General features: G+C 40.1%; 1 protein-coding gene across 5 annotated transcripts in view; it reads right to left on the reverse strand.

Annotated features, from left to right (window-relative positions):
- LOC149151296 (lysine-specific demethylase JMJ17-like) overlaps positions 1–21,129 on the reverse strand; it is a 288,744-nt gene that overhangs the window by 259,267 nt on the left and 8,348 nt on the right. For all 5 annotated transcript variants that reach the window (XM_089445770.1, XM_089445773.1, XM_089445769.1 and 2 more), the window contains exons 2-3: positions 12,422–12,479; positions 12,165–12,287 (exon numbers count right to left, since the gene is read on the reverse strand). In XM_089445770.1, coding sequence (XP_089301896.1) covers positions 12,165–12,287; positions 12,422–12,479 — 181 coding nt within the window. The remainder of the gene's footprint in view (positions 1–12,164; positions 12,288–12,421; positions 12,480–21,129) is intronic.

The raw sequence follows: 21,129 nt of genomic DNA on the forward strand, positions 1-21,129 counted from the left end.
CTGGTGAAGACCAAAACATGACATTATGATTCCAACAGCCAACGAAGATGGTGGGGACACCCCCTCCCCCCGAAAGTGTCCCCCATCTAAATGAGACTGTCATTGCCCCAAAGTCAAGAGTATCTCAGAAGGATTGAGTCACGAATGATGGCATTGAGATCTCAAAAAATTGCCCACTTTCCTTCTTTCCATCCAGCTACAACCCAATCTCTTGCTTGCTTGAGTTTCAAATGTTGGGATTTGGTGAAGTAAACATCTAGAAAGATTCTTTGTGCAAGTGAGATCAAAGTCAGCCTTCACTTGGCCCGAAGGCCTCTAACTCGGTCCTCAAGCGTTCGGAAATGAAGGAAGAGTGTGGAGTTGGGCTCCATCCATGCCCGTTCAATAGAGATGTTATTCAACTCCAGGGTGTTGTGAAGGAAACAGGTGGCCATCTACAAAGGATCCAGACAAGTCGAAGGAAGTGGGAGTGCATGCACTCTAAGATAAAACTCTCGAATTAGACAAAGACATGCCTCATTCAGCTTGGATTGCACCACCCCTTCAATCACGATAAGCGATGGAGGCTACTCCCTTTTCCAAACCACTTCAACCCAAGAATTAAGTTTTTGTTGTTGTGTTTTCATTTCTTGTTTAAAGAGGGCTTCTTGTGATTTGATCTCTTCTTGCAAACCTTTTATGTTGAAGAGTTTAGTTTGGAGTGGGGGGAGTACACACTTGAAGTTTGCAGGCGTACATTTACCTGATTCTTCATTTTTGCGACCAAATGCGTGAGGTCAGAAACCACTGTGTGGACCTATTTGTTTTCATTCTCGAGGAATTCTACCCTCCTCAACAAGCTCTTGATTTGCGAGACCCAATAAGAGAAGTCTCGCTCCATGTCTATATCCATGGGACTGTAGATATTCCCTTGGTTGTTATTAATGTTATTGTAAGGGTATTTGCTATGTGCCTAAAACTGGGTATGACCATCCTATACATCAGTTGTCGTCAAATTTTCCCATAGTGGAGTTGGAGGGGAGTCTTCCATTGGAATTCCAATGCCTAAACAACCTCCCAACGACTCAACTGTCACAGAACAATTAAGAGTAGATTTACTCGGCACCAAATTCAAAAGGCCCCTTCTTAGATCTATCGTTGTTCCTCTTCGAGCAACTCTAGCTCGATCTCTACCGTTGCTCAATTCCTCACCAATGACACCATCCCTTTCTCCAACTGTGTCTCAATTAGCATCTACATCACAGCTCGATTCTTCCCCAACGACTGCTCAATTCCTTGTTGGCGGTTGCTCAATTCCTCACTGGTAGCTCGATTATTCCCCAACATCGGCTTAATCTAGAGGTTTTAACCCCGTACAGAAATTACCTACATACAAATTCTAAAACACGGAAAATAAACAATGCAAGAGCATAACACATAAAACACATATACACAAAGATTTTCCCTGAATCCCAAAACCGGGACTACCAGCTTGACTTTTCATTATGTTCCTTTCAATGTTACAATACATATATATACATGCCGAAGCATCCAATACCATGCACCAAAAACCATCGCGCCCAAAACCTGTTGGAAATACTGGGGGGTGAAGCAATATTTCTTTTTCAACTATTGTTTTACCAATTAAAACATTTATATTCAAAACACAAGATGAACAACTAGTATAGATGCTTTTATTAATATAATCTTTGCAATAAAATAGATACAATATATAAATGATTCCAATCTGTTGCCAAGCACCAACTTGGACTTTTGTGAGGCTCCAACCTCCAGAGCACCAACTCTGTTTTGTCAAGGCACCAACCTTGGACTTAGGAGCACCAACTCGCAGGACACCAATCCTTCCAGTTCTGAGGCACCAACCTCAAGGGCTCCAACCCTCTACTGCAAACTGTCTGGATCCGATTTATCAAGGCACCAACCTTGGATATAGGAGCACCAACTCCAAGGACACCAATCCTTCCAACTTCTGAGGCATCAACCCAAGGGCTCCGGCCCAATCTTGTCAAGGCATGTTTGATAGTAATGTTCTGCTCTCAAAACTCTTCTTTACTGAGTTTTGTCTGTTTACAGCTTCACTGTAGTCTCCATGCTACAGCATCAATGGCAACCAGTCTTCTTATGAAGGAGTCTTTACAACTCTTCATACTGTCCACACAGAGTCTGCAATGGCCTTCATGATCTCTGATAAAGTCTCCACACAGCTTTAGTGAGTCTACTATTAGTTGTACTAAGCTCTGCATAAGAACCAACTTTCTGTTCAAGCATCTGTTCTAATTGTCACAGTAAATGCTTCAGCATGACTGCTTCTCTACTGGCTACTTCTCCCTTCAAACAATGTTAGATAAAGCTTTATTTATTACATCACAGAATTGTTCTTCAGACTGCATTGTGTACCTGATTAATTCATCATAGGTCTGAGTCCCATAGGGTAACACGATCAACAGAGATGTTCGTCCTTCAAATCCCTCCTGTCCTGTTGGTCCTTTGGCCCTTTTCTGTTCTGCTAGACCCTACGGCTGCCTCTGTTTCTTCCATCTTCTTTTTTAACCACCTTAAACTTTCCTTGTTCTCTGTTTTTATATGCCTGATGCGCCTGACCGTTGGTTTCCTCTTTCCGCTGGCTCTTCGGCTTTCTCAACGCTCGCTTGATCCTTCGGCTTCCCTCCTTCAGTCGCTATAGTTTCCTCTGTGCTCGCTTGCTTCTTCGGCTTCACGATCCTTTGGTCGCTTTAGCTTCCTCTGCCTATTCGAATTAACCAATGCTTCACAGACACGTTAATTCAAAAGAGAGGGCCGAATTACAAAGAAAAAATGTTGCATATAAAAACTATAACAGAGAGGCCCTTTTTCAATAATAATATTCATACACTAGACTTTATTGTTTACGGAGGATTTCATTTGAGAGACAGTACCAACAAGGAGGCCCCACATGCCACGTCACCATCGCAATCGCAATCATTCAGGCCCACTGAACTATCGGAACCATTATTTGAAGCTTTTGGCCTTAAAAACCCTGGGCAATACAATTATTGAAATACACAGGAATATATGGAAAAAACCGGACCGAAATATTAAGGTCGGACTTCAAATGCATTACGCCCGCATCTATAACTACATCGGATCCACTCCTTTGCAACATTATCGCACTCGGCAATCACGGCTTCCGGAAGTCTTTTATAAGTCGAGCCCCATAACATTGTCAATGGCCGATGGCCAATTCCCCTACTGGACGCGATATTTGATACACTGTTGTTAATGAATCCACCGGGTCCACAACGTATATCGCAATCAGCGCTTTCCATGCAGCAAGGCCTTAAACACTTGCGATATGGCAGATGTGATATAGTATTAAGCCATATTGCAATGTTGCAACGGGTCCGCATACTTTATCGCAATCGGCGCTTTCAGGGGTGACAGCCCTTTGTATATTGCGATATGTGAGTTCCGATAGGCGGATGCGATATAACAATAGAGCATTTCATAATGTTGCAGCGGGTCCGCAACGTATCGCAATTATATATATATATATATATATATATATATATATATATATATTGCAATTCGCATGTTTTAATGTGGCAAGGCTTAGAGCCCGAATATATGAAATGCACTAAAAAACATGCTTCGAAACATTTAGCGGACTTCACCTGTTTATACACCCGGACATATATATCATCGGGTCCGCACATGTATATTGCAGTCGGGGGTTTCGGGTAGTGGCACATAATAGAACCCCCCGATATGATTTCTTCGATATATATATATATATATATATACACACACACTCCGCCTCTGATAGTGTATATTGCATATATATACTATATACTGCTCTGCCTTTGCCTTTATGTCCTCCGCTCTTTGTACTCTTCCGCTCTTCCTCTATGCTCCTCTGATCGGTCTTCCTTTGGATTCCGATAGTTCTTCTTTGGCATATATTACTCCCGATACTCCCGATATGGCTCCTCCTGTAGCTCCGATAGCTCTGTTTATGCTCCTTCGATAGCTCTATTTATGCTCCTCCGATATGCTCTGCTTTGATATTCTGCAATACTCCTCTGATGCATTAACTCCTCTTTTGATGAATTTTTCCTCTCGGTTCTTTTTGGGCATGTATTACATGTGATGCTCGTCCAATGTAGCTCCTCTTTCTCCAATGTCATCCTTTGGCTTTGCAATGTCTTTCAATGACCTTCTCTGATACCTCATACCTTGATGGCTTCTGTCTTTTCCGATATGCCTCTCTTTGTTAACTCCTCCATTAACAGACTCTTACTCATGGCTTGGCTTTCCTGATGGCCTTGCTCCTGTTTCTTCATGGATCCTCTCTACTTCCCCTTGGCTTCATATCATCATCTAGTATCTAGAATATTGCCATATTGACATCAATGACAACCTAGGCCAACAAAACCATGTGGGAAAATCATGCAAAAAACCATAGATAGGTTCGCCCCACCTAATATAGGATCCAAAAAAAATTCCTTGGGGCACTACCCCGGAACCCGTAGAGGGTGGCTAACCACCCCCCTCAAACCCCCAGTGACCCCCAAACGCTGCACAGTCGACACAACGAAGGGGGGGCTCTGCCCCCCCTCTAACCCCCCGGTTTCACTAGGGGGGCTAGTCGTGGAAAGAATATAACACAAACCAACATTCTCCCACTTGTTTTTTCTTTACACATGGGGCCACAGGAGAGCTTAGTCATTTATCCAGCCCTGCAACGCCCATTGTTTATCTACACCAAGAAAACTTCTCAGAGCTCACAAATTTTGTCAATGCATCTGCAGTATTCTTCAAAGTGTCCACCTTTACTAGCAACACCTTTTTGTCTTCTATCATATCCCTCACAAAGTGATACTGAACATCAATGTGTTTTGTCTTTGAATGATAAGCAGGGTTCTTTGCCAAGAAAATTGCACTTTGGCTGTCACAGTTTATCATTATAGCTCCCTGTACTAACACCATACTTGAACACAATCTCTGCAACCAAACTGCTTACTTGTTTGCATGAGTGGTTGCCATGTATTCTGCCTCTGTATTTGATAGTGCCACTACAGATTGTTTCTTACTCATCCAACTGACTGCACCTCCAAATAGATTAAACACATACCCACTTGTAGATCTTCTTTGATCCAGATCTTTAGCCCAGTCTACATCAGCATGGCCACAAATATCCAACACTCTGTCCTATCCTGGTCTTCCTTGGTAGCATAAACCATAATCACTAGTGCCACGCAAATACCTGAAAACCCGCTTAACTGTTGTCTAGTGCTCCTTCCCTGGTTTTGACATAAACCTGCTCAATACTCCCCCACTGCATGTGCAATGTCTAGTCTAGTACAGACCATCACATACATCAGGCTACCGACTGCACTTGCCTATCGAAGATGGGACATGTCCTCTTCCTCTTCTTGTGTCTTGGGACACTGTTCAGTAGATAATTTTACACCTGCAGGAATAGGAACCTTCACCGGTTTACTATCCTGCATATTAAACCTCTACAGTATTGTTTCGACATACTTCCTCTAGTTTAACCAGAGCTTCCTCTTTGCCCGATCTCTCTTAATTTCCATGCCCAAAATATAGTTTGCAGCACCAATATCTTTCATGTCGAATTTGGAGGACAATTAGGTCTTCAAATCCTGGATAATTCCTTTGTCATTTCCAACCAGAAACATATCATCCACATACAAGACCAGATAAATAACATGGCCACCAATTAATTTAAAATACACAATGATCTGCTTTGCTTTTGGTGAAGCCAAGTCCCGGTATAAATGTATCAAATTTCTGATACCACATCCTTAGTGATTGTTTTCACCCATACAAAGACTTTTTTAACTTGCATACCAGTTCTTTCTTACCCCTCACCGCAAAGCCCTCAGGTTGCTTCATGTAAATCTCCTCTTCCAGATCCCCTTGAAGAAATGTTGTCTTCATAACCATCTGTTCTACCTCAAAATCAAAAGCAACAGCAACAGATAAAAGTAATCTAATAGAAGCTACCTTGGCAACAGGAGAAAAAATATCACCAAAATCAATTCCCGGCAACTAGCAAATAACCTTTTTCCACCAACCGAGCTTTGTATTTCTCCACCTTTCCTTTTGCATTTGTCTTCTTCTTGAACACCCATTTGCTGCCAATGGATTTCCTTCCATCCGGCAACTCCACCAGATCCCAAGCCTCTTTTTTGTCCAAAGATGCCATTTCATCAACCATGGCCTCTTTCTAGAGTTTGCCATCCTCTGGATCTATTGCTTCCTTCACAGTTCTGGGATCATCATTAGTAATAGATAAAGCAAAATTTGAACAGAAAGTAGATGGACTATACCTTTCTGGTTGCCTTCTTTCTCGAACTAATCTTCTCACAATTGGAGTTTGTGGCTCTTCATCTTCTGATTCCTCTTCTACTGTAGAGTCTGATTCTTCCTCCTTTAGCTCAAACCCTATCTTCTCAGGTTCCTTTGGTTGGACTTCATGTTTAATAACATTTTCCCCTCTCTGAACACCACATCTTGGTTTACTATCCAACTTTGTTCTTTTCTCCTTTGGAACATGTACATATGCATCACGTCCAAATACCCTCAGATGTGAAAAAGAGGGTTTCTTACCAATCCATACCTCTTGTGGAGTCTTATCCTCCAACGCTGATAAAGGTGATCTGTTGACCAGGTAACATGCAGTTTCCACCGCCTTTGCCTAGAATTCATGTCATAACCCGACACCACTAAGCATGCTTCTTGCCCTTTCCATCAACATCTTATTCATTCTTTCTGCAACTCCATTTCTCTCAGGTGTATATTGAGTACTCTTCTGCCGTGTTATATCACACTTCTTACAGAATTCTTCAAATTCCTTGTTGCAAAACTCTCCACCATTATCTGTCCTCAGCACCTTTATCTTCTTCTCTGTCTGGTTTTCCACCAAAGCCTTAAATTCTTTAAACTTGTCAAAGACTTCAGATTTATTCTTAAGAAAATATATCCATGTATTCCTTGACAAGTCATCTATAAATGATACATAGTACACAAACTTACCTAGTGATGGAACCTTCATAGGTCCAAACACATCGCTATGCACAAGCTCTAATATCTGTTTCACCCTCTTACCACCAGAGGGAAAACTCACTCAATTCTGCTTCCCATATACACAATTTTCACAGAAATCAAAATCCAGAGAATTATTAGTCATACCTTCTACCATACCTTTACCATGAAGTATTTGAAGGCCCTTCTCTCCAATATGTCCAAAGCCTTTGATGCCATAACATGGTCTTTCCTCCAGAGGCAACTAGATTTTTTGCTCCACTTTCAGGAACCACAGAACTGTTGCACCCATCAACAACAGTGCTACCTTGCAGCTTGTACAAAGTTCCAATCCGAACTCCCCGCATCAATACCAATGCTCCTCGAACCATCTTGCAAGTATCCTTCTCGAACATTATTTTTGCACAAGCTCTAATATCTGTTTCACCCTCTTACCACCAGAAGGGAAACTCACTCGATTATGCTTCCCATATACACAATTTTCACAGAAATCAAAATCCAGAGAATTATTAGTCATACCTTCTACCATACCTTTACCATGAAGTATTCGAAGGCCCTTCTCTCCAATATGTCCAAAGCCTTTGGTGCCATAGCATGGTCTTTCCTCCAGAGGCAACTAGATTTTTTGCTGCACTTTCAGGAACCACAGAACTGTTGCACCCATCAACAACAGTGCTACCTTGCAGCTTGTACAGAGTTCCAATCCGAACTCCCCGCATCAATACCAGTGCTCCTCGAACCATCTTTCAAGTATCATTCTCGAACATTATTTTTACACCTGCATCATCCAACTTGCTTACAGAAATCAGATTTCTGGCCAATGCAGGAATATGCAGAAAACCCGGAAGTGTTCTAATCCTTCCACCTTGCAAATTCAACTTAATTTTTCCGCGACCAACGATTTTAGCCTTCCTGTCATCCCCCAAGAAGACATCACCACTATCATATTTCTCATACTCGCAAAACCACTCTCTATGGGGAGTGAAGTGAAAGGATGCACCTGAGTCAATCAACCATGCCTCATGATCTACATGTGTACTTGAAGAAGCCAAGTACACATCCCCACCTTCATCTAAGGTGGTTTTCGCCTGTGTAGAAGGAGCACCATCAGATCCCTTTCCTTTGTCAAGAGCTTTAGATTTACAGTCCCTTTTGTAGTGCCCTTCCTTTCCGCATTTCCAGCACACCTTTACAGGTTTTCCTGGAGATTTAGATCTCCCTCTAGATTTAGATCTCCCACTCGATGACTTATTTTTTTTCTATTTTGGGAACATCCTCGTACAGACAAGGCATCACCATTCTGGCTCTACATATTTTTCCATCTCATCTCCTCCGTCAACAAGGATGAGACTATTTCATCAAACTATAAGGCAATTGCATTGCTGCCTATTGCAATAACCAGACTATCCCACGAATCTCGTAGAAAACACAACAAACTGATGCACTTATCTTCATCTGAAATCTTAATGTCAACAGATAATAATTGACTTACCACAGTATTAAATGCGTTCAGTTGCTCTGTCACCGAGCCTCCATCTTTCATCCTCAAGTTATACAGCTTTTTTCGTAGGAACAGTTTATTCACCAAAGACTTAGATTGGTACAAAGTCCCTAACTTGTCCCACAAAGCCTTCGCCATAGCTTCCCCTGATACATTCAGCAACACTGAATCTGAGACACAATCGTATTGTGCTCTTTGCCTTCCTATCCAACTTCTTCCATTCTTCATCGGACACTCTCGTTGGTTTAGTACCCAGATCTACCGCGATCCACTGATCTTTATCCACCAACAAATCCTCCATCTTGAGTTTCCACAACTCAAAACTCTGACTATTAAATTTCTCGATCTCTATCTTTCCACTGCTCGCCATCTTCTTTCACCACCAGAATCGATCCCGCAGATCTCCCACTGAACAGGGTCTACCACAGGCCCGAGCGAAACCCCTCAGCAACAAAGGCGTCCCCTTGAAGCCAAAACAGCTCTGATACCAAATGTAGGTTTTAACTTCGTACAAAAATTACCTACATACAAATTCTAAAACACAGAAAATAAACCATGCACAAAACCATAGGTAGGTTCGCCCCACCTAATATAGGGTCCAAGAAAAAATTTCCCAGAGACGCTGCCCCGGACCCCGTAGAGGGGCGCCAACCGCCCCCCACTGCACAATCGGCACAGCAAAGGGGGGGCTCCATCCCCCCTCTAACCCCCCCAGTTAACTAGGGGAGCTAGTCGTGGAAAGAATATAACACAACCCAACAATCCCTACAACGAGACTCGATTCTTCTGTAGCAGCAACAGCTCAATTTCTTCCCTAATGGCCACTCAATTCCTCATTGGCGAATCGATCCCCTACAGTGGTTGCTCAATTTCGCACCAACGGCTCGATTCTTCCCCGGTGACGGCTTGATCCCCTACAACGGCAGCTCGATTCTTCCTCACCAACGACTCACTCCCCTATAATGGTTACTCAACTCCTCACTAACAACTCGATTTTACCCTAACAACTACTCGATCCTACAACAACAACTTGATTCCTCACACAAACATCATCTTCACACCATTGAATCATGTGAATCATGAGAATGCCCATAGACTACCTCCATTCAAGATGAGAGTGCTCTGTGAGGGAGTAGAACACTCCCGTCCAAAGAAATGGATGGCCTAATCTTCAAGTTATACATGCAAGAAGAATTTCATGCATGTAAATTTTAATGAGACACAAATTTTGTTTTCTAGGGTGTGCAATTTTGGAGAATTTACAAGTGGGCCAATATGGAAATTGCTTTTTTTTTGTTTGAAATATCATACAAGGCATTATAAATGGTCGAAGGGAAATAAAGCCCCAAGGGTTAGCTCAGTTGGTCAAGTCCTTGTCGTAAAAGGACCTTTGCTATTCAGAGGTCATGGACCCAATTCTCTCAACACCCTTGGGGTCAAGCTCCGTGGTTGAGTCGACCAAAAGAGATCCTTTCGAGTGGTTCTGCCTAGTACAAATATTTCGTGGACGTAGCGGCCACTGATCTCAAGGGTCCGTGAACCACATAGGAAAAAAATGGTCGAAGGGAAACTACATATTCCAACCATTTTTTGAATATGTTATTAGTTATGGCATAAGTAAGCATGATTAAAAAAATATTAATTACAACATATTTGTAAGAAGCTACATCACATATAATTGCAAGATACTCATAGGAAACTAAATTTTGACCTTGATCAACCAAAAATAAGTTGAGAAGAAAGTCAAAGTTCCTTCTAGAGTTAATGACTCAATATTTCCTAAGAGCGTGTAATAAAGAAAAAAAGATGCTAAAAATTGTTCCATAACTTAAATCAATGTTCCACCAAGTTTCCAGGATGTGGGAGCGTCAAAGCAGGGAGACGTAGATGAGGGACTTATGGGAGTGTCCCCAAATTTTAGGGAAATTTCGGGGTACAAGGGGATGTCAAAGCTTCTAGCATACGGGTCCATGTCTCTTAAAGTATAAAAATAAAGATAATAATGATAAAATTCCAACAATAACAATTAATCCCATGCAAATTCATCATTGCGCAATCTAGTGAAATCACTATAATCCTACTAATCCTAAAATCGTGAAAGTAAGTCCTCTAGATTCTGAATAGAATTTGAAATTCTACTAACATATGAAGTCCAATAAGGTTGGAACAACTCTCAAACATCCCGAAACAATTAATGCAGTGTTGAAAAAGTTAAGTAAAAGGATAGAAAAGGTGAGATAAACAAGAATGTCACTTTTACTTTAAAAATTTAATATCCATTGATAAAATATTGCATTGTGTAATATATATATACACAATGCAATTGAAGAAAATAAATTCTTATAGTTATAATATTTCAAGTAGTTTCATTATTTTACAGTTTGGCCATTTTTTATATATTTGACGGTAAATTTTGTCCAAAATCTAAGAAATATTTGTTGGAATTACATCGAGAGGGATAAAATATTTCAAGGTGCAAACTTTTTTTAAAGTTTTCCACTCTAAAAGAGGTTTTCACCTCAAAATATTTGATCCCTCTGAGTCACTTGCAAGATAATGATTAAGATGGATCTCTTCTGGTTAATAACTAAAATTATGGGAAAAGGAAAATAATTAGTCATGGGTGAAAGCATGAAGATGGGTTACACTTTTGGGCCAAATGTGATGATGAAATTTCAAGATTTTCCTCTTTTTATTGAATTGAAGCCCTCAAAATTCTTATAAGCAGTGTGAATTTTGATTTGGAGTAAAAAGACAAATTGTGGAGAATTATGTTGTTGTCCTAATGATATTTTTTGAAAAAATATTTAGTGTCCTATAATATGTCAAATTTCCATTAAAATTAAATGCCTGTGCAAATTTTCACACGTCTTAAGAGGTATGCATGTGTTCACATAGCATAACTTAGTCTAAATGTGTAATTAATTTTTTTATATATACGAGCATAGTCTACACTAAGAGAGCTACGTTTTTCATATTATAATTTTTTTTTTATGCGAAGTTTTATTTTTTTATTTTTTTTCGAAATTGACGTAGTAATATTTCAATTGCATTATGCATAAACATGTGTTCACGTAAGGTTTTTTTCAACTATTTAAATAAATCGAAAAACTAAGAGTACCCTTTTGAAGAGTACTGAAGATAGTGGTATTTTGTATTTTTTGAAGTAACATTAAAATCAAGGTTACAAACTCCTCAACACTCTATCCACTATCTTTATCTTGAAGGGTTGTTGGACAAAAAATCAGGTGGTGAGGCACCCAGGTATCCCCCTTACAGGGTCGGCGCCTAAGCACTCCCTTTTTGGGAAACACCTCCCACAATGGGAAACATTTCCCAAAGTGTTTCCTCCAAAATGGGATGTGGTTAAATGTTTCCCCACGTGCCCCCTGCCTCCACAGCATGTGAAACGTGGTAGGAGCCCCCCCAACCCTGGGGGACACAGAATTAAATATTTATCTTACAAGTAATCTTTTACCAGAATCTACTTTTCCAAAGCTAAAAGCATAAGAGCCAACCAACGAAATTCTATTTACATACAAAATATAAACATTAGCAATATTTGTTTAGGTTATAAAAAGATCACTGTTATCAAGGCACGGTATTCAAAACAGACCTGCAACGTTGTATAAACAGGAACACCACTTCCTTTTAAAACACTTGGATTTAACATGGTCACCAGCTGAAATAGCAGGTCAGGCTGTGCTTCAAACAAGTCTGGAAATGTCTTCCGCATGACCTATAGATGTATAGTACTCCAGTTTCAGAGAATTAAACAGAAATACTTAGACATGTATTATATGGATTAAAACAAATTGAATATATAACCTTCAAAGTTAAAGCAAAAATTATTTAAGTGTTTTCACTTCTTACCTGTTCAAACGCTTCAGCTGCACTGCCTGGAACACTGTACCAGCATTTTGGCTCACCCCTTCATATAAGAATAGAGGATACAAATAAGGTTTTCATTAACGCCACTAAAGTGCTATAAAGACTTGGCCCACAACTGACTGCAAGTATCATGACTCCAAGAACTATATTAACCAGAGTATGATATCAAAACTGGCATTAAGCACAAAACAAAGCTTTCTGATAAACAAAACACTGATAACTAACATCACATGAGAGTGAGGAAGGTTCAAGGCTTTCCTTCCAAAGTAACAGATAGGGCATATGCTAGAATCTAAAGATGTTTGACACTTGGGCATTTAAATGAAATTGAAATGCAATTAAGCTGTATGGAATTCAGATCTATATCATAACAATAAACATGTTCACTGACATTCCCCTCTCAAAACTCCATGCAAAGCACGAGTTGCATGGGCTGTATCTCGTTGGAAGGAATTCAAAGAGAGGCGATATAATAACAGGAAAAAAGGGTTTGGTTTGGAATAATTAAAGAGAGAGAAAAAAATTACACAAGCAAAAGCATATGATAAGAATACATGAAGGGATCATATTAGAGACCACCAACAGACTTCAAACAAGAATAACAGATTTTCATTGACTCAACATGGAAAGAAACTAAGAATCTTAATGTACACATGCAACAGGATAACAAAAGAGTCCAAATTAAGAAAAGAAGAAGCTTAAAGTAAAATCCCTACTCATAAGCAGAAGCTGAAGATAAACTGACTGGCTGCTTATTCAGGAATAGTCATATAACTCCTTGGGATGAAAGTAGGTATGTAAGAAGTCTCGAAAAGTGGGACAAAAAGGTCAAGGAACATATTAACCATGTAAATAAGAAACAAAACCCAATCTATGTATGTTGTTCTTTTGGATTATACTACGGATGTGTAGGAACCTCAAAAGGAGGGTGCAAGAGTCATAGGTGCTACCATACATAAAACAAAGAAAGCTGGCACATAGCAAGGCAGAATTAAGCAAATGTCTTCAGTTTGAACTTTAAAAGCACTTTGCAGAAACTGCCTGAGGTGAGTAGTCCACATTTCAAATCCTTAATTAATAATACACATTTCAAACCCTCAACTAATAACATAAAATGTCCAGGAGGTCTGCTAAACTGTTGCCTTCTTTCATGCAAATGGTATTCCAATTTATCATCCACAACTTTATGAATAAGCCAAGTTAATAAAAATCATGCTTGGAAACTATTTCTTTACAACAAAATTACGTTGGGGAAAGGCAAATAGATAGAAATACTGCATGTTAAAAACTACTACAGATAGATGAGAGTAGTAGCCTCCCATATCTGAGTCAACTACAAGAGGCACTATGTTCTTTAGATTCATCACAACCTTGGGTGCACGAAATGTTGCTAATATGGTGATTGCTTCAAAGTTCAAATAGCCCATTAAGTATTGATGGTGTCAATAATGCTGTCAACTCATCATATATTGTGCAAACGATATTTAGAAACAAGAGATTGTCTCTTGTGTGTAAAGACAGAAGGAAATAAAAGAAGAAGAAAATATATATCAACATCCACAAGTGATCAAAATAGGTTGATGGGACTAGGAAAAGCAACATTTATTAGAAATGCAGTGTTCCACGGGGTCGCGTTTCCTAGCTCCCTCGCACTCTGGGGACTTGGGGACGAGAGGGGGAAATTTCCCCAAACTCCCAAAAAACAGGGTACGCGAGGAAACTTGAAAGGGGTCATTTTCCTTCATTTTTGGGGTTGTTTCCTCCAATTGGGGTCGTTTCCCTAGAAAAAATTCGCAATGTTTTTTATCAAACAAAAAAATTGTAATTTTTAATATTTGTTGACCGATCGGGCAGGGTTTACATTATGTCCATTTCACATTTCATTTTCTGTTTGATCCTTCGTTGAACTGAACACTGCCACCATCGCCAAGCAGCCTTCTGTTTGCTCCTTCGTTGAACGGAATACTGCCGCCATCGCCAAGCAGCCTTCTGTCTGCTCCTTCATTGAACGGATTACCTTGAGCAATTATGCTCATTTATCTTTTGATATGTTCTTATGTTATTTTGACTCTATAAAATTAAAAAATTTGACTCTTGATGTATCAGACTTGACTTTTATAATTTTATTTCAATATTCAGTATTCAATGTTCATAGTTGGAAGTGGAACATCAATATGGTTTAAAGTTTAAAAGTTTAAACATTTATAATTTTATAATTTATTTTCATTGTGCATTGTTAGTAAGTTAGTAGACTAGTAGTTACATTGTACAATTACAAACTTACATGTATGATGTATGATTATAATTTATATGATAATGATATCAATGATCATGCTTTTCGTTTTAAATTTGTTTCAGTTATATGATTCATCGATTTATATTTTATATTTATAAGTTTTTAAGACCCCGACGTCCCCCCACGTTTCCTAAAAATTGGTGGGGAGCTTTTGCATAGGCCGCTCCTGCATATCCCTGCTCCCTTGCCTCCTCATCCCGTTAACTTGGTGGAACATTGCAAAAATGATAAGGTATGCCTAGATCATCTCCGAAACAAGAAAGAAAAAATAGAAAACAAGATGAGGGAGAAGGGGAGGGAACACAAAAAGGTAAAGCCCAAATGGTGAACCGTGAAATATATAACACATCAGAAAGAAGTACGCCAGCGACAACAATAAGCACTAGGAATGCCAAGGAAGAGCAACACCCTGGCCAACATCTGAACCGAAAGTAGAAACATCATCCCTGTCAGCCACCACAGATTTGCCCATGCTAACCACCCTGATGAGGTCCTCCAAATAGTAGCCAAGGCAAAGAGGGCCTGATTGTGCTATGTTGGGTGTGAAATTTCGAACCACTTCTTGTAGCTCTCCCAACATCCAAGGCCAACGAACAGTCGAACAGGGGAAGAAACCTAGTTATTGGGAACTGCAAACCAATGTTTTAAAACTCCGACTAGGCCGAGGGTCGACTCCGACTCAGTATCGACTCGGTCGACTCCGACTCAGTATCGACTAGGCCGACTCGATTGCAATGACTCGGTCGTTGTAAAAAATACATTAAATATTTATTTTTTATAAAAACACATAATTTTAAAGATTTTCATTCATGTTTCCAAACACACAGCATTAGAATATAGATAGAAGACAACATATGATCAAAGTAGGCTCATGAATATATCCATTATATCAAAATGGCACCTAGTGCATTGTCCAATACATACACGATGATGATATAGAGATCAAAACAAAAACACATAACCAAGGAGGCTATAAATGGCCTCTACAACAAAAGTCTGTGACCAGTACTACTCGCTATTGCTAGAGTTGCCAACATCATCTGGCTCAGTGTTACTTAGGAGTGGGAGCAAAAGCGGGGAGCGAGAGCGAAAACGAGAGCGGGAGCGACATTTTCAGAAGCTCCCGGTTTGGGAGCGAATCTCGAAGGAGTTCGACAACCAATGTCACTAACATCAAGGTACATAGAGGGATTGGTGCTCTTGATTAAATACGAGTTCCATACCCTAATACATGACAAAATTCAATGGAAACATTGCAATCCCCCTATCCTGAAATCCTGAAAAAACTGATAAGTCCGTTGGATTTTGAATGAAATCTAAAATTCTACTTTCTCCATATGAAATCCAATGAGGCCGGAACCACTCTCAAACATCCTGAGTCATTTCATGGTAATGTTAAAAATTTAAGTAAAATGATGAAAATGAAGATTAACATTACCATGAAATTTGAATAGCATATCAATACTAGGAGAGGGGAATGGACCCCAAAGACCAAAAAACCAATTAATAAGACCATTTGGAGTCCCCCACACTCAGAAAAAAACATAAAAAAAAATCAAAAAATTTGCGTTTTTGGGGGTTCACTGGCCGCTTTCCTTTACCCGGCCTGGTTGATACGGGACTCGGCCAGCGGAACCGGTTCAACCACCGAGTTGAAATTTTTTTGGCCAAGTCGGTTCCGAGCCAGCCTGGTTTAAAAACATTGCTGCAAACAGAATATGTGATGAAAACCAAGGAAAAGTAGCAGTGCCTCTGTGCCGTATGCAGTAAACTATAAAACAAGTAGCGCTACCTCACTAACTTACTACTTTCTGTACTGACACAAATATCACTCAGGCACTTAACAATGTGACTGGGAGGAGCTAATAGGAGCTAATCAGCCAAGTAGACCTCAAAGGTTTCTATAGAGCTCGACATCTAAAGTAATTTGGAATTACCTCTCAAATATGCAAAGCCAGGCATCTCTGGTCTGGGTAGCAAAGGATGGTAGCAAGGAACCTAACAGAGTCTTTGTAGTATGTACAAGCAAAAATATCTGCTATGGACCTCATAATAAATGGAGCACTGGAGAATGAAGTGCTTCTCCATCTCCACCTCATGGAAGGAGAAAGTGGCCAGCAAATATTATCCTCTAATAATCTGGATATCTATCTCAAACACTAACTAGAGGGAATGTCCTCTTATTGACCTCAGGGAATCTGATGGCCATGTGGCTGCCATTGCAATTGGTAGTTCAAACGATCAATGAGTCCTTCATCAGTCCACAAGAACTGCTCACAATAAAACACCAGTATAGGGATAAGATACTGCAGGGGGAAAGCCCAAGTGATTCGGATGAACTGTTGATAAAAGTCCAATCATATTTTTTGCTCTGCATGTACAGTTCACTGCACCACAAACTCCTAAAGCTTCGTGATGGAAACATTAAAGGATTCAGAGTTGCAAATGTCACTTAATTGCAAATGTGAACAAAACTGCAGAAGAATTTAGAAGACCATTGTTTAGCATACTTGATGATAGCCCCAAGGGTAAGAATGTGATCTATGGCCTAAAAGTTCTCACGGTACAATCCACTGCATAAATCATTTCTCAAAACGTTGAATGCACCAAATGAGAATTCCGTCATAATTGGTAATTGCCAATTACGAGAATATTCTTCATTCTGCGTGTGCAATTAATCTATTTTACATAAAGCATCTGGTACATGGAGAAGTGGAGACTGCAAAACCAACAGAGACTTTAGAATACCAGTGTTTAGCCTCATTGATGATATCCCAAAGATTAAGAATGCAATATATGGTCTAGGGGTTCTCTAGATATAATTCATTGCATTAAGCATTTCTTGAACTATTCAATTTTTGAAGTTTAGCATCCTTGATGATAGCCCCATGGGTAAGAATCTGATCGATGGCCTAGAAGTTCTCAAGATACAATCCACTTCATAAATTGTTTCTCAAAACATTTAATGCACCGAACGAAAAATTGCATCATAATTGGCAATTGCCAATTATGAGAATATATTTCATTCTGCGTGGGCAAATAATCTATTTAACATAAATTTATTTTACATAAAGAATCTTGTACATGGGGAAGGGGAGACTGCAAAAGCAACAGAATACTTGAGAATACCATTGTGCCTCATTGATGATAGCCCAAAGGTTAAGAATGTGATCTATAGCCTAAAAGTTCTCTGGATACAATTCATTGCATTAAGCATTTCTTGAAGTCTTTAGTTCACCAATCAGATCTTCATCATGATTTATAATTTCCACAGAAATAACGACTTGCAAGAAAATACAGGACGAGTATGAGAATATTTTCACTCAGCGTATGCAATTTTAAATTAATTGAGTCAACAATTTGTTGAAGAACTTACCATATTAGATGGATCTCCTACTTATGGAAAAGAATTATCAGAGGACTTTGTTCAGAAATGTAACGTCCTCGGGAAAGCACATGATTATATATATATATATAGTTTTTCAAAAATCCATGTCCACTGGGTCTAGCTTGGGTGGTTAAAAGAAGTTTTCTTCAACACCCATTTTAAAATCTCACTTGTGACATGTTTGCCTATCATGGATCACCTGGTGCTAGCAAGGTGCTAGCAATCCCACTATCACTGAAAGTGCTTGGGACGAGATGTTTCCAAATGGTACCCATAGGGTCAGCTTAATCGATTGGTGCCATTATTTCCAGGACATTTACAGTAATCTGGCATGGTATGCAGGTTCCCAATTCAATTACCACAGCGTCATACACACTAAGCCTACACTGCCCACCTTATACTGCATACCATCCTCTCAATGAGGGGAAGTGCCTGGAAGTTTTGTGGGGAGTTATTTCCAAGGAAAAGAATACATTCAAAAATCAGACTACGAATAACTTGACAAGGGTAAATATCCAAGCTTGTAAAAATTCTGGGAAAAATAAGAATAGCTTAATTTTATTAATTTCCACCAAATGACAGCTTCTTCACATGCTCTAGAATCGTGAATGGTTAATGCGAATGACCTAGCTGCACGCCGCTGCTCTACTGCCGCATATGCCGTCTGCATTTTTCTAGATCCTTCCAATGGCCTCTACGGAAAGGGCTGCTCCCCCTCCACCTCTTTCTGACTGTTTTCTAGACGTCGCCTTTCAAGTCCTGGTGGCATCCCTTCCCAAGTGCCCGTGTCTATCGAAGGCTTCGTCAAAGTTTGTGAAGAGAAACGAAGAAGTAAAAAACGTATCCCTTTCTGATGGAGCGCATCGAACCTTTATTGCTTATGCGGAGCGAGCTCTGATTGGGAAGTTTACTGGGATATGGGCCTCTCCGAGGTTGATGGAAATCTGTATGGGCAAGACATGGAAGCCTCTGATGAAAGGGGAGATAGCTCTGTATATTGTGGGCAACGGATTCTTCATTTTTTTATTCGAAATAAAAGAAGATCGAGATGTATTGTTTCGAAATGGGCCTTGTTACCACTCAAACCAGTAGGGGACCTAAAAGGGGTTCCTAAGAGGGCAACTACTAGGTTAAGGGCAATGGCGGATGTTTAGCCCACTGTCACAACAGCTAAGTCTCCCTACTCTTTGCAGACTTTCATTGATGGGAGGAGTCCCGATAGTGCAGGGATCACTTGTAGAGTATATGTCAATGGATAGGTGAGAAGTGACCCTAAAACCTTTTCCCAAGGACGGAGTGAAGAATGGAACTTGCTTGCTCTTTAATCAAGGGACTTGGTCCACCAGGGGTAAGGGGTGACGATTGGAGGGTTGAGGGAGAAGGAATAGGCTTGTAGATGAGGTTCTCAATCCCTATAATCCTTGGGAAACTTGGATTTCCAAATGGTCCTTGACAAGTAATATTTATTAAGAAGTGGGATCACACGGGTCCAAGTGGACCCAGTGTCGGTTCGAGGACGAAATGTAGCAACCAATGATGTTCCTATCCTGGACAAGGTGAAAAGAAAGGACCAAACAAGAATATTTACTTCAAAAGGTTGAATTGATCCTGTTGAGGTCTACCCTTGGGGATGCATACGCAAAATTCAATACTAGAGCTAGAGCTTAGGATTCCCAGAGATTCCATCATTAGAATTGCCTTAAATTTGGAGGAGAGAGAGGGGACCCACCAGCGCAGTATCTGTAGGAGATTGAAATTTTTCCTTGGGTCAATTCCCAGGAAATTGATGCCCTAGCTGACCTAATGTGGCTAGACCTGGGGAAAAAGGGGAAAAGGGTTAAAAGAGGGTTAAAATGATCACACTTTTTTTAGGGATCAGTACCTAATTCACTTGGGATATGGAGTCAAGGATAATGATGAGTAAGAACTTGGTTTCTTGATCAAGGAGGTCGGGAAAGTCAACTTCATCCAGTGTTGAGAGAAAGAAAAGAAAAGTGACCACCAAGCATTTATACTTCAAAGCAAATTATGCAAGCTTATCAAGACAAATAATCTCTAGGACATTTCATTCATATAACATTGGCCCATACATTAAATTAGCTAAAACATGCTTAATTCCACACATTTCAATTATGCAGCAACTAGACCTAAATTTAGTAGTACGCAGCAACAAGAATAACAATGTCAAAATTTACTTACAACATTATAGAATATATCCAACCAACATTTCATTTGCAAGACAAAGCTCCAACGCAAGAAAAATAGCCCAAATCCATACATCAAAATTCATCCATCCCCAAAGATATCCTCGAAGGAAAAAATGCAAAGTTCTCTATGATTAGAGAGATCCCAAGTCAAGTGATGATCCAAATGAATGTATCTAACATCAATATATAGCCTCCTAAGGAGTTTGAATTAGCCTATGGGCCTACATTAGCCCCTAATGATAAAATAATGTGCAAATAAAACCCCTATTGGTGACAAGCCCACCAAACTAGCTCAGAAGTATAAAATAAGCCTCACAAGGAGCCAAATAATAATATGTACATGTCGTATGGCCCTCCAAAGGCATAATAATATCCAGAAGTGCCACATTTAGGAGTAAACTCCTCGGAATATGATGGACAAGGGGGTGGCCCCTTGTTCTCCAAGTAGTAGACTTGTGGTGCTCCCAAAGGGAGTCGAGGACACATAAATGACCCAGTGGGTCTCCATATGAATCGCAGATGCCTGTAGATCCTCTGTAAGGGTCCAAGTGGTGGAATGAGTGCTGCCATGACATTGTACAAGTCCTGGGACACCTGCCAAGCGTGTGGGGCTCCTGTGGGGCCTGTTGAGCATAATCTACCAAGCATATCACCATCATCCAAAAGTGGATCGCTAGTAGCCTCTCAGCATCCATGAAGAGGAGGCCCATGGCTCTCTATGCACACCCTACATGTGCCAATGTAGACCTCTGGGGGTTAGGATCCCATATAGGGAAACCAAACCCAAATGGAAACCACC

The sequence above is a fragment of the Pinus tabuliformis genome, chromosome 9, assembly GCF_031772625.1.
Source record: "Pinus tabuliformis cultivar Carrire ecotype Pingquan chromosome 9, CPIR1, whole genome shotgun sequence".
Taxonomy (NCBI): domain Eukaryota; kingdom Viridiplantae; phylum Streptophyta; class Pinopsida; order Pinales; family Pinaceae; genus Pinus; species Pinus tabuliformis.